The 14,885-nt window shown below is 40.3% G+C and overlaps 1 protein-coding gene across 4 annotated transcripts in view; it reads right to left on the bottom strand.

Moving 5' to 3' along the window:
- Window positions 1-14,885, bottom strand: part of DIP2C (disco interacting protein 2 homolog C) — a 360,331-nt gene that overhangs the window by 27,924 nt on the left and 317,522 nt on the right. For all 4 annotated transcript variants that reach the window (XM_060156549.1, XM_060156558.1, XM_060156568.1 and 1 more), the window contains 2 exons: window positions 8,184-8,352; window positions 5,771-5,941 (listed from right to left, as the gene is read on the bottom strand). In XM_060156549.1, coding sequence (XP_060012532.1) covers window positions 5,771-5,941; window positions 8,184-8,352 — 340 coding nt within the window. The remainder of the gene's footprint in view (window positions 1-5,770; window positions 5,942-8,183; window positions 8,353-14,885) is intronic.

The raw sequence follows: 14,885 nt of genomic DNA, 5'->3' as shown, positions 1-14,885 counted from the left end.
GATTTAAGACCTTAAGGTTTCAAGATTTAAGACCATAACTGTAAATACTGAGTTAATTCCACACAGCTATTTATAATAAAGCTTTCCTCAGATAAATTAATCGTTATTTTTCTATATAATAAAGATCAAAGTTTCTGTTTAAAGTGGCTTAAAAGTTTTTTCCTAATAAAACAAAAATTGAGATTTCTTTTGGAAAGCAGAAGACCTCATTTCCCCTCCCTTCTTCAGCTGGTGAGGAGGATGCTAATTTTTGTTACCAAGAACTAAATTTCTAAATCTAATACATCCAAAGACCTTTCAGCTTATACTTTTGAAAAGAGTAATTGTGGATGAAGCACAACATCTCTGTTGATGCAGGTTAATAAGCCAGTGGCACTTCCTAACAGAACTAAGGAAATTTATGTTAAAGCCAATCTCACAAGTCATAATTTGATCTCTCTAATGCCCACTTTTGTCATAAGTTCAATAAATCAAAAGTGTTTTAAAGTCATTTTTACAGCTAAAGATTCTGGGAAATGTCATTCCTAAGTATAACAAATGGCTCATACTTCTAAATTTCTTTCTTCTGCAGAGTCTAAAATACTCTGCAGAAATCAGAGTCATGTAAAACCAGTCATCCACACTGAATTTTATGAGTCCATTCTTTTGCCATTGAACTATGTCAAAAGGACAATTTCAAAATAATTAATGTGTCGATTCCTGCCTTAAAATGATAAATGGGTAAACAAGTCACTCGGTTTCTAAGATACAGAAGCCGAAACAACAGCATCACAGAAATTATGACTGTCTCAGTTTTCTGTTATTCTACTTTTGCGATTGCCTCATATGTAAAATTTTTTAATTGCTCATTTGCATACTTGACAATGATGTATTTGTCAATTTTCATGATTTTCTCTATTACAAGAAACTAGGGTTTCATGTCACAGCCCATGAAAGCAGGCACTGCGGAGTCCCTCTGTGGTGGCCCTGACTCTGTTCCTAGTACACGCCGCCCCCCGCCTCCCCACCCCCTGGTGACAACAGACTGAAGAACAGCATCTAGCACACAGATGCACGTCTTCTGAGCTGTTTGATTTAGGTCACACGGAAATAGGGGGTCTGATTTAAAATGTTCCAGGAAAACAGTCAAAAACCGAAGGCAGGATATCCTGCCTGTATACAGTTCAGTTTTGTAAACAGTTTACAAGGCTTATTTCACTTGCATAATAAACCACAACATGGAATTGGCACCTGACAAAACTGCAAAATGTGAGATTTCTTTAACATGTTGCTCTGTTTAGATGACACAGTCAGTAGCAATGCCAGTTCTGTTTCCGGCAGCTGTTTTTATTTCCCTGCTTTGTCAGGAAAGCTCACTTAACTTCTCTGAGCCTCAGTTTCTCTCCTCTTAAAACGAAACGACCGAGCTTGCTCTCTGTGAGTTGTAGGAAGCTCTAGCCAGATGCTGCCTGGAATTGAGTGGTGTGACACACTTGTGAGAGAATTTTTTGTTTTCTTTTTTGGGCATGAAGTCTTTTTTCTGAAGGTGCAGGCCCTGGAGCTACTGTTTGAGATGAAAATGCTGCTAGAAGCCTGAAGAGCAGCAAACTTTTGAGTTTCATTTCATTTCATTTCACTTCATTTCATGATAACTTACAAATCATGCTGTGAGTTTTTACCTGATGAAGATTCACATGAGTTCATTACAGAGAAATTTCAGGACTGCTATGTACTTACTTCCCTCAGGAGGCTTGAGGCTAATAAAAAACACGCTGAATTTCTCAAATGTGAAGCATATTTGCAGTCAGAGGAGTCGACACCCAGTACTTTCACAAAATTCAGTCTCAGGAAGTGACTGTGTGACTATGTGAGCTGTGTACTGGGTTCTCTAAGACAGTTTTTCACAGAGCAGGGGGACAGAAGTTGTTTATGTACATAACTGTGAACTATGGCAGACAACATTAAGTGGGAGGGATGACCTGCCATGGGAATTCAGAGGAAGGAAAGTATTTCTAGCTGGAGGAATCAAAACATGACACCTGGAAAGAGAAGCAGGCTTTTGCCGCATGAAGAAGGTGGAAGCCCATTTCAGGCAGAGAACAGCCTGAGTTGTGGCATCAGGAAGTAAAAGCATGAAAGACTCTACGGTAGAGAATGTCATTTAGCGTCAAACTGTACAAAGGGGAGAGAGATGCTCAGGCTGGATTGGTCGGCGTGCCATTGATGAAGTAAACACAAGCCCTGATTTATCTCACGTAAGTTCAGAACCTCACGCATGAGATGCGTCTCATTCTGCAGTCACAGCACCCTGCCCGCTGCACAGCCCAGCCTCCCCAAGGCCAGGGGGCACTTCTGGAAGGGGACCCACAGACACTAAAATTGTGGTCCCCAGCGAGAGCAGCTTGTAAACCCCACATGGTTCGGGTGAGGCTCCATTCCTCGTCTGGACAGCGTCCTTCGCGTCCCTACCCACGTACCTCGTGGAGATGGAGACCTGCCCTCCTCCTGCAGGGCTGCCCTCTACCTGAGCACTCAGGGTCCAGTCAAGGGCCCTGAGGAAGGACGACAGGCGATCCAGGTGAGAAAACATGTCCTCAAACAACAACAAATCAACTGAAAACAAATATGCCCACTAACTGATTTCACATATATTGGTAATCCTGGTGTTCCATAAGGAAAATGGTGTAAACTTCTCAATGTCTCTAAACATTTAGGACGGGTTTGGAATTTAGGAACTATCTTAGCATTTTTTAAATTTTTTTTACATCAAGGGAGTAATGGTGATTATCTCTGGGTATGACTTATGAATGTTATTTATTGGCTAGTCTGTATTTTCTGATTTTGTTTCCTAAAATAAATATTCTTTTGTAAAAATACTTAATCTATAAAAAAATTCATAACTTTTCAGGTTGTTTTCCTCATTTCTTTGTCTAAACATTCTTAAAAATTCAGTTTTAGTATATTTAACATCTTTATTAGGCATTTATTATGTGTCAGGCCCTGTAGAAACACAATGGGAACAAGAGACATGGGATTTCTGCCCTCAGACCTCAAGCTATGCCTGCTCTGTTTGCTTGGGACCATAATCACATATTTTTTAATTTCTGCAAAAATTAATAGAAAACAAACATTTCCACTGACCAGCCCTGCCTCAAGTCTTCTGCACTTGATGCTGCCTTGCCCAAATTTTTGTATGTTCACCTCAGAGGGCACTTGGTTGAAATGTCACCTCATAGAGAGGTCTTTCTTGGCTACCCCTCCTAAAATTGCCTCGTGTGTCTCCTTTTCCTTCTTATTTTATCTTTACTAAGAATATTTTACTCACTTACTGAAAAAATCATCTGTGTTTACTGTCCATCTGGTTCCATGAGGGCCAGAACCGTGTCTTGCACTTATCTGAGTAAACTCTCACTTAGGCTGACACGAGCTACTCACAGGATGGAGCGTCACCGAGAGACACCATGTGTGCGGTTATGGGGTTCTGCTCGCAGCCTGCTGGCTCCTGCCTCCCCAATGCCGGAGAACTCCGTAATCCCGACGCACACCTGGCCACGGGGTTGGCAAGGACAGAGAGTCTGCATTCCTTAGTATTAATTTATTTGATTTATCTCTACTATCAGACACACTGATATTTTCAGCTATTTTCTAATACGGACCATTCAGAAAAAGAAAAACTGGCTGAAAATTAGTTGAGAATAAAGCACCCAAGTAGAAAAACTTAAAATGGACAAAAACACTTAAAGGTGCTGTCAACATTCCAGAACAGCACCCTGACCCGTGACTGGGGATGTCAGCTCTGATGTGGGGGTCATACTGACGGAACTGTTTTCTAGAAAAAGAATATTTATTCTTTTTATTAGGAGTACAGAACTTAATTTATCCAACATTCTTACAACACATATTTATTAAATATTTACAAAGCACCAGGTACGGTTCTAGGTGCTAAGGACACAGGAATGATGGAGCTCATGTTTTAGGCCACAGAGGTGGCGAACACCTGTGTGCCAACTTCATTCTCGGCTTCTTACCCTTATTTTCTGTCACCTCTATCTTTTCTATTATTTTTAGTGTATTGTACTTTCCCTACTTGATCTACTGCTTCCCTATAAAACTTCTTAAAACATTTTGGATCAAGTAGACAGAAATAAATGAAAAATAAAAAGGTAAATAACCATAAGTGCTCTATTTCTAGTATCTACAAAGTTTTAATTCTGTATAATAAAGTGTAGTAGAACTTGCTTTGTTGCCTGTATGAAGTGGACAAGTGCTAAGTGATATTATGTTAATATGGGATCTATTCTATGCCCTTCTCCCCTTCATCTGCCAACATTCTGAGAGAGAGAGAAAGAAGAAGAAATATTGTGGCCAAGAGCCTGTCTCTCATGGATCCCTGATTTTTTTCCCCACTACCTGCAGGAGAAGGGAAGCATTACATTATCCTATGGCTGAATTTATTTAAGAAGTGGATTTCTGTATTTCTCATTTCTCCTCATGGAACAGATGGCTAGAAACATTTAAGCAGAACAGATCAAGGTGAATAGGAAGAGAAAACTTCAATATTTAAAGAACTAGTTTGGCAAGATAAATCCAATTCTTCAGATTACCTCTTAGAAAAGGGAATTAATTTCAATCATAGAACAAGGTTCAACTGACTCTTGAGAAGACCCTGGTAGTTATAAATTTTTAGAAATGGAGCTAATTCAAAGAGAAGGAAGACAGAAGCAAAGGAACACCAATGAAAATCAGAACACCTTCCTGTAGCTAATTTTTCTGAAGCGAGCTCAGCAGACTGGCCACATGGGGAGAGTCCTTCCTCTCCAAAGTCCACGCTGAGTCCAGATACTGAGAGCACTGGCCGGGACAGAGCTGACCAGGAGCTTCCCGAGGTCTCCCAAGGGGAACTGTAAGCAGCATCTCTGGGTCGTAAATGGGAGAGACAGTGGGTGGGCAGGGAGGCGAGATCAGGAGCCAGCTTGTGTCCACTGTCCTGCACTCCAGCACCTGCTGTGAGCAAAGTTCTTGTCCTCTTAATATGTTCCAGGAACAAAGCCTGCAGCTGAGCCCTGGGCTGGCTTGTTTTGGATGAGGCTGCCCAAAGGGCACTGGGAACAGATTCCCATAGGACTTTCCCTTCCTTCATGGACTAGATCTCATGTTAAGAGTTCAGAGACAGAAAGGAATAGTGAAGATGGTCTGAAGTGGGCTAATGAAGAGAAAGAAAGAAAATAAGCATTTTTTTTTTTTTTTGCCACATATAATGCAAGGCTATCTTACGAGGGCAGCCTCACTTACAGCTCTGCCTTAGAAATGCAGCAAAAAGTATATACCTCAACGTCACCCCAGCCGCAAATTCATGAATCTGCTTAATGTCCTGGAATTCTTCCTACAGAAGTTACTGTCTGCATACAAGAGACTAAGTACTTCAAGAGACAGGATTTCTTGCCACAATGAAACATTTGTTTAGTATCTCATCTTTAAAGAGCCTGCCTTCACAGGTCTTGACAAACTGCTACTCGTGTTACGAAACTTAAAATGCCCCAGGACAGAATAAGCCTGTGAATGCTAGTTATGAATAATGGTTACTGACAAATGCAGAGTATAATTAAAAACAAAACAAAACAAAACAAACAAACAAGAAGTGTATACCAACCACATGCATTTGACTGAAAGATACCTTCAAAATGTGGGTAAGCATCAGCAGGGGAAATTATGTTGAGCAGTGTTGCGCTGTATGCCTGTCTTTAAAAGTCACTCTCTGACTCACGCACTTACGGGCATCAAGGAAACTCACCTGCAAGCAAATCGCCAGGTTCACTCTACAGCCAAACGAGGTGCTAACGGCCCGTGGATGGAGGCCCAGGTCTTTAAACAGTTTTGAGAATGACTGGGTGAGTGCTATTCGGGGCCGTTCTTCTGCCACCACTACACAGGTCCGCACGCGGGACAAGTCCAGTCCTCGTGCCTAGAAATAATGACAGCAGTAGGAGGTCAGCCTTGCCAGTGTTAGGGGTGTGACCTGCAGGCTCCTTACCCAGATCTGTACAACAACAGAAACTCCACACAGATATTCATTCCCAGGGCTCTCTGTGTCTGCACCATTAACCAAAATGCTGTAGAACATGTGTAAATAAAAAAACGCCCATATCGGTAATCAAGGATGCCATTACAAACATATCTTAAATAATTCAAGAAGCATAATGAGGAGAAAAGTTGAAGAAAAACAAGGTGTGGATAAAATAATTAAAGGACAGGGTTTGGGGAAGAACAGAAGCACTTGTATACACTCCTGCCAGCATGGATACACAGGAACATCCATCGGAGAGAAATGAGAAACCTGCTTTTAATGTAAGAATGGAAAATGAAAACATCTGGGCAGCTTCTTAAACACAGCTCTCCTTTCATGTCCTGAGACGTAAAAGGTCCCAGATAAACTGTCACAAGGAAGCACAGCTGAGTTCTGCCCAAATTCCATCTAGTGAACGAAATGGCAACACCCGGGACAGGAAATGAAGTGCCTTAAAAGCACAACACTCCTAAGCGGAGCTGAGGAAGAGCAAAACGCGCAACGGGAGTGGCAATGAAACGGGAGGCGAGGGAGCGACAGGGTCTCCATGCCCACACAGGACAGTCGCCAGGAGCCATCAGTGTCCTGGAGAGCTGACAAGGGCACCTGAGCTGAGGAGGGACACGAGTCAAGATAACGACAATCTTCCATACGCGCAGTTACACAGGGAAAATTAAGTCCAGGTAACACGAATGGCCCTCGACACATGCGTGTTTTGGGAGGCAATGCACCCTGGGCTTTGAGATGGTGCTCCTGGAGCCACAGATTCAAAATTTGGCTTCAAACTTTACTAAATGTAAGAACTTGGAGAAGGTGCTTAATTTCTCTGTAACCTAAGTTTCCTCATCTTTAAAATGGAAACAATAATGGACCTATTTCAGAGAACTATTGTAAACGTTAAATTAATCAATTATGTAAAGTGCTTAGAAATCACTTATTATTTCATTTGGTTATTTATAAATGCACCTATAGGTAAAGTTCATGAAACGTACTCAATCATTTTATAGCATAATATAGGTGGACATGAATAATATTTTATAAATTTCCTTTGCTGTATAAACATATAACTTCAAGTAATATTTATTTATGTAGCTTAATGTCAAAGTTATCTTGCATTCTGCTTTCTTGTTCAAGCTTAATGCACTAGGTCTGAATAGGAAAACAAAATTCAGAAGAGAGAAATATATTGCTTTACTAATGGCAAGTGTATAGATAATTTGTATGTGTGCATACATACACACAAATATAATCTGTGTATATTTCTATACATACACACTCACACATATCTGAGCATATAAACAGTGAATAGTTGGAATATTAACCAAAATAGGTCATATAATTATTCTCTCCTAGTTACTTGAATAAGGACTACATAATTTACTATGAAAATATGTCCATCAGAAAGTCCTTGGGGCTTCCCTGGTGGCGCAGTGGTTGGGAGTCTGCCTGCCGATGCAGGGGACACGGGTTCATGTCCCAGTCCGGGAGGATCCCACGTGCGGCGGAGTGGCTGGGCCCGTGAGCCATGGCCGCTGAGCCTGCGCGTCCGGAGCCTGTGCTCCGCAACGGGAAAGGCCACAGCAGTGAGAGGCCCGCGTACCTCAAAAAAAAAAAAAAAAAAAAAAAAGTTCTTGGCTTAAATGAAGGGAAATGTTGTTATTGTCACATAATGGTAATTGAATATTAAAAAATAAAACCAAGCCACTGTTCACTGGATTGTAAAAATGAATTTTGGTTAGGACCCAGATCTACCAATCAGGGTCCTCAAGGAAAACGAAATGAGTGGCTAAATTTAGACGTATGACTCGAACCCCAGCGTTGGAATAAAACTAACTGCACTCAAGAACTGAATTCACCAACAAATCAAAAGGCAATTCAGGACTCTCCAAGTAGCCCTAACAGAATTAAAGACATCAATAACATACACTCTGACCTCTAACTCTGGCAGTGGGAAAATATCCATGTTATAAAACAAGGTTTTCACGTGAAAACAACTTCGTCAACCTCAGGTGACAGGGGACCTTATGTCGGCTTTTCTGAAGGATCATTTAGCCACACCACATCTACTCCACACCCTCTGACACTGGTGCTTTCCCAGGATGCTGGCAAGTGTCCCCCAGGCACTCTGAGGGCTGCTTACCTTGAGGGATTCTGTCTGCGAGCCCAGCCCCTTGGTACACAGTTCCATCACTGAGTAGGAGCAAAATGTATCCCGGACTTTGTATTGACTCACGGCAAGCAGCCACAAGGCAGGGTTGGTCTCCAGCTCTGCAGGTGGGATGAGGATGGACTGGTGCCCGGAATACACGCTGCACAGAGAGATGGGAGGGCTCAGTGAGGATGGAGAATGGGGGACCAGCCAGCCTCTGAGAAACACCTACTGTCCATTTGCAAGAGGGGACAGTCACACCAACTCTACTCTCCGGTATTTGTAAATATAAAACAAAAGCGTGTTTACAAAAACATTCTGAAAAATACAAAAGAACTATGGGATTATGATCCGCAGTTACTGCCATTTTGAGCACTCATTGAAAGATCTCAAAGCTCTGATGCTGTTAGGTTTCTCTCAAAGCTGCTATATTCACAGAATGGACTCTCACAGTGGGAAACACAGGACTGAATTTTGGTAAAAGGTCTGGAAGTTCAGAACAGGAGTTAGCAAACTAGATGCTGCCTGGTTTTGTAAATAAAGTTTTATTGGGACACGGCCCTCAGTCCTTGCAGTACCATCTGCAGTGGCTTTCACACCAACAGGCAGAGCTGAGGGTTGCGACAGAGACCATGGAGACTGAATATTTACTAAACAGCCACTTGAGGAAAAGTGTGCCCAACCCTGGTTCAGAAAACTGACATCCAGAGTAAATAAAAGGAAACTAAGACAATTAGAAGAATTAGGATTATAATTTTACTTCAGAATGATCCAATTGGATTACCAAACAGAACTAAGGAAAATACAATCATTCTCTAATTTTACCTCTACATTAGAGAGCACCGGGAGAGAAACAAGAGGCTACATATTTTGTTTCACCATTAATTAATGGGGCAACTGTGATTTTAAAATAATGAAGTATTTGCCAAACTACATTTTCAATGGTATTAATTTTGTTTGGTTTATGGCTACAAATCAACATTAATAGATATATGCTATAACAGAACATCCTAGATAAACTACCTTCTAAGATTTAAGTAAAAGAGATTTTATTTTTAAAATTGAAGTATAGTTGATTTACTATGTTGTGTTAGCTTCAGGTGCACAGCACAGTGATTCAGTTATACACGTGTATATACATATATATATATATAATATATTCTTTTTCAGATTATTTTCCCTCATAGGTTATTACAAAATATTGAGTATAGCTCCCTGTGCTACACAGTAGGTCCTTCCTTGTTGGCTATCTATTTTATATATAGTAGTGTGTATATGTTAATCCCTCTCCCCACCACTTTCCCCTTTGGTAACCATAAGTTTGTTTTCTATGTCTGTGGGTCTATTTCTGTTTTGTAAATAAGTTCATTTGTTTGTTTTTTTTTTTTAGATTCCACATATAAGTGATACCATATGGTATTTGTTTCTCCCTGGCTTACTTCACTTAGTATGATAATCTCTAGGTCCATCTATGTTGCTGCAAATGGCATCATTTCATTCTTTTTTATAGCTGAGTAATATTCCATTGTATATATATACCACATCTTCTTTATCCATTCATCTGTTGATGGACATTTAGGTTGCTCCCATGTCTTTGCAAATTTCCAGGCTACTGTAAATAGTGCTGCAATGAACATTGGGGTACATGCATCTTTTCAAATTAAGACTTTTCACCAGATAGATGTCCAGGAGTAGGACTGCAGGATCATGCGATAATTCTATTTTTAGTTTTTTAAGGAACCTCCACACTGTTTTCCATAATGGCTTCACCAATTTACATTCCCATCAACAGTGTAGGAGGGTTCCTTTTTCTCCACACCCTCTCCAGCATTTATTATTTGTAGACTTTTTGATGATGGCCATTTTGACTGGTATGAAGCGATACCTCATTGCAATTTTGGTTTGCATTTCTCTAATAATTAGCAAAGTTGAGCATTTTTGCATGTGCTTGTTGGTCATCTGTATGTTTTCTCTGGAGAAATGTCTTCCTAGATCTTCTGCCCATTTTTTGATTGGGTTGTTTGTTTTTCTGATATTGAGCTGCATGCACTGTTTGTGTATTTTGGAGATTAATCCTTTGTTGGCTGCATCATTTGCAAATATTTTCTCCCAGTCCGTAGGTTGTCTTTTTGTTTTGTTTATGATTTCCTTTGCTGTGCCAAAGCTTAAGTTTAATTAAGTCCCATTCATTTATTTTTGTTTTTACTTCCATTACTCTAGGAGATGGATCCAAAAAGATATTGCTGAGATTTATGTCAGTGTTCTGCCTATGTTTTCCTCTAGGAGTTTTATAGTAACCAGTCTTACATTTAGGTCTTTAATCCACTTTGAGTTTATTTTTGTGTATGATGTTAAAGAATGTTCTAATTTCATTCTTTTACATGTAGCTGTCCAGTTTTCCCAGCACCACTTATTATTTTTAAAATTTATTTTATTTTTGGCTGCGTTGGGACTTCGTTGCTGCGCGCAGGCTTTCTCTAGTTGTGGTGAGCGGGGGCTACTCTTTGTTGTGGTGCGCGGGCTTCTCATTGCGGTGGCTTCTCTTGTTGCAGAGCATGGGCTCTAGGCACACGGGCTTCGGTAGTTGTGGTGTGCAGCTTCAGTAGTTGTGGCTTGTGGGATCTACAGTGCAGGCTCAGGAGTTGGGGTGCACGGGCTTAGTTGCTCCGCACCATGTGGGATCTTCCCAGACCAAGGCTCGAACCCGTGTCACCTGCATTGGCAGGCAGATTCTTAACCACTGCACCACCAGGGAAGCCCAGAAGACCCCCAGCACCACTTATTGGAGAGACTGTCTTTTCTGCATCGTATTATTCTTGCCTCCTTTGTTGTAGATTAATTAACCATAGGTGCATGGGTTTATCGCTGGACTTTCTATCCTGTTCCACTGATCTATATTTCTGTTTTTGTGCCAGAACCATACAGTTTTGATGACTGTAGCTTTGTAGTATAGTCTGAGGTCAGGAGGCCTGATTCCTCTGGCTCCATTCTACTTTCTCAATATTGCTTTGGCTATTCGGGGTCTTTTGTGTTTCCATACAAATTAAAAAAATTTTTGTTCTAGTTCTGTGAAAAATGCCATTGGTAATTTGATAGGCATTGCACTGAATCTGTAGATTGTCTTGGGTAGTACAGTCATTTTAACAATATTGATTCTTCCAATCCAAGAACATGGTATATATTTATATATATATATTTATATATATCTTTCCATCTATTTGTGTCCTCTTCAATTTCTTTCATCAGCACCTTACAGCTTTCAGAGTACAGGTCTTCTGCCTCCTTAGGTAGGTTTATTCCTAAGTATCTTATTCTTTTTGATGTGGTGGTAAATGGGGTTGTTTCCTTAATTTCTCTTTCTGCTCTTCTGTTGTTAATGTATAGAAATGCAACAAATTTCTCTATTAATTTTGTATCCTGTCAATTTACTGAATTAATTGACGTGCTCTAGTAGTAGCAAACCGAATCCAACAACACATTACAAGGATCATACACCACGATCAAGTGAAATTTATCCCAGGGATGCAAGGATTTTTCAATATTTGCAAATCAGTGTGGTATACCACATTAACAAATTGAAGAATAGAAACCATATGATCATCTCAATAGATTCCAAAAAAGCTTTTTATAAAATTCAACATCTATTTATGAGAAAAACTCTCCAGAAAGTGGGCATGGAAGAAACATACCTCAATATAATAAAGGCCATATATGACAAACCCACAGCTAACATACTCAACAGTGAAGAGCTGAAAGCATTTCCTCTAAGATCAGGAATAAGGCAAGGATGCCCACTCTCACCACTTTTATTCAACACAGTTTTGGAAATCCTAGTCACAGCAATCAGAAAAGAAAAAGAAATAAAAGGAATCTAAATTGGAGAAGAAGAAGTAAAACTGTCACTGTTTGCAGATGACATGATACTATACAGAAAAATTCCTAAAGATGCTACCAAATGGTTTTTTTTGGTCTTAGTTTTAAAAGTCTTATTGTGGTAAAATATGTATAAGATTTACCATTCAGCCATTTTAAAATGACACTCCAGTGGCATTAATTACGTTTACAATGTTGTGCAACCACTACTGCTATTTATGTCCAAAATTTTTCACCATCCCAAACAGAAGCTCTGTACCTAACCCATCACCACTTCCACCTCCCAGGGCCTGGTAACCTCTAACCTACTTTCTGTTTCTGAATTGCCTATCCCAGATATTTCATTTAAGTGAAATCACACAACATTTGTCCTCTTCTGCCTGGATTATTTCACTTAGCATATTGCCTTCAACATTCTTCCATGTTGTAGCATGTGTCTTCAAGGCTGAATACCATCCCACTGTATGCACAGACCACATTTTGTTCATTCATCCATCAATGGATGCTTGGGTGGTTTCTACCTTTTGGCTACTGTGAATAATGCTGCTATAAATAGCACGTGCAAGTATCTGTTTAAGTCCCTGTTTTCAATTCTTTTGGGTATGTACCCCAAAGTGGAATTGCTAGACCACATGGTAACTCTATGTTTAATTTGCCGAGGAACTGCCAAACTGTTTCCCAAAGGCTGCACAATTTTACATTCCTACCAGCAAGGTACGAAGATTCCAGTTTCTCCAAATTTTCCCCGGGACTTGTTATTTTCCATTTCTTTTAGTACAGCCATCCCAGTGGGTGTGAAGTGGTACCTCATGGTGGTTTTGACTTGCCTTTCCCTAATGACTCATGATTGAGCACCTTTTCATGTGCTTATTGGCCACTTGTATGTTTTCTTTGGAGGAATGTCTAATCAAGTCCTTTGCCCATTTAAAAAATGTAATTGGCTTTTATTATATCACTGATTGAGGAATCTTAAGCCCCTCTGCCTGTTGAAAACAAAGATTCGAAAGTGTGAAAGTTACCCAATAGTGGGTAGTTCATCATTAGAGCTGTATTCACACACACACACACACACACACACACTGTTTTACGATACAGCATTGTAATGCTGCACTGGTTTTTCTTTTGTGTTATTACTTAAAGTTAATGTGTAAGCCAGGAATGTTAATTAATCTGATCTCCTCTGAAGGAATATCAGAATAAGTAAAAGAAGACATTGCCACTTTATTTCAACAATTCTATGCCAGTTAGGATTCATTGCACAGGCTGTATTAAATCTACTCAAGCATCTCAGAGCACACTCAAATGCCACAGTTATTGTAGAACAACAGAAGTTTCATTTAAACCAATGTCTCCTTTTAAAGGACACTGCTTCTTCAAGGGAGGAGTAAATAATGAGCTGAGAGTTAGGGCTCAGAGGAAACACCCCCGTGAGCTGAAGGCCCTCTGAGGTTCCACCCACCTTCCCTAGACCACCCTGGGGATCCTAGCTGAGCAAGTGAAAATCGTAAGCAAGAACTTTAAAAAGAAGGTTCTTAGACTAAGTCTGTCATGTACAAATAACTGACATGCTCTTTGGATGTATTAGAATAAGCACCATTTAAAGAACCTGTTTTTGCTTCATATAAAAGCCTTAGCCTGATGAGGTGGGCTGGGTGTGCCCCTCGGATGTCCCTTCAAAAAGGAACAATCCTGTGATATGCTGCGGGACAGGGGGCGGGGGTGGAGCTCAGGAAGCTCCTGGTGGTGCCGGTTGCCCTGTCCAGTTCTCTGGCCGCCGTTTTACTTGGACAGGTATGACCCCCACAAAAAGCTCTCCTACTCCCAACTCCAGCTCATGACGGCTTTCAGAGGACCTTTCCTGTTTGTAGTGGAAACACTGGCTCCCAGGGATCACACACTCCCAATGTGGAGCACTAGGAAGAACGGTCTTTTTAAGGAATGAAAGTGATTTGTTGGCAGATGTGTTCTAACTTGGCTTCTAAAGATGGATTCCACAAAACTTAAATCCAAGACACACGGTTAAAAACTTCCCATTTTTAATATTAAAAGGAGAAAGTGGGATATGGAACCACATACAAACTACGATTATAGCTGTGAAGAAGGGCAAGAGCACAGGAACAAACACAGCAGGATACTAATGGGGGCTAGGGTAGGGCAGAGGGACCCTGGGCATTTCTCTGCCCATTTGTCAGTTCTCAGGGCACTCGTTCATTTCCATAGAATATGACCCATAAACACATTCAAAAAAACACACATTTCTATCCTGGAATACCTCTATCACACATTTCTTATCAGGATAACAAAATGCTACAAGTTGGTGATCGCTTTAGATTCTCCTATTGGAGCTTAATGCATCAAAACATCAGACAACCAACAACCAATGTGTGGGGATAAGATGTAGGTGTTATTCTAGGAAGGATATTTGATTATCAGGTGGGAATTTTTCCGGTGGTGGCTTTTGGATTTTTTGAATTTTACTTAATCTTTCTGAGCAAGGAAATCTGATAATGAACAGAGCCCTCTGTATTTAAAGAATTAAATGAAACTCAGAATAGAATAAGAACTTGTTCCAAGTTGAGTTTAGATGAACTTTAAAGAGCTCTGAGGATGTGCTGACTGCTCTCAGTAACCAGGAGAAAGGATTATTATGCCCAAAACTTTCCTTTGAAAGTTTTCAAATATTTCCTTTGAATTCCTGCTGATGTGAAAGTTTTGTTACGCACAAAACATGCAAAACTACACATTCCAGTGGAGTCCTGTGGAAAAGTATAAAAATTATTTCTATAGTCAATATACAAAAATCAATAAGATACCATTCCA

This window comes from Lagenorhynchus albirostris, chromosome 1, assembly GCF_949774975.1.
Source record: "Lagenorhynchus albirostris chromosome 1, mLagAlb1.1, whole genome shotgun sequence".
In the NCBI taxonomy this organism is placed as follows: domain Eukaryota; kingdom Metazoa; phylum Chordata; class Mammalia; order Artiodactyla; family Delphinidae; genus Lagenorhynchus; species Lagenorhynchus albirostris.
Note: the sequence above shows the minus strand (reverse complement) of the source record. Positions and strands in the feature narration are given on the sequence as shown.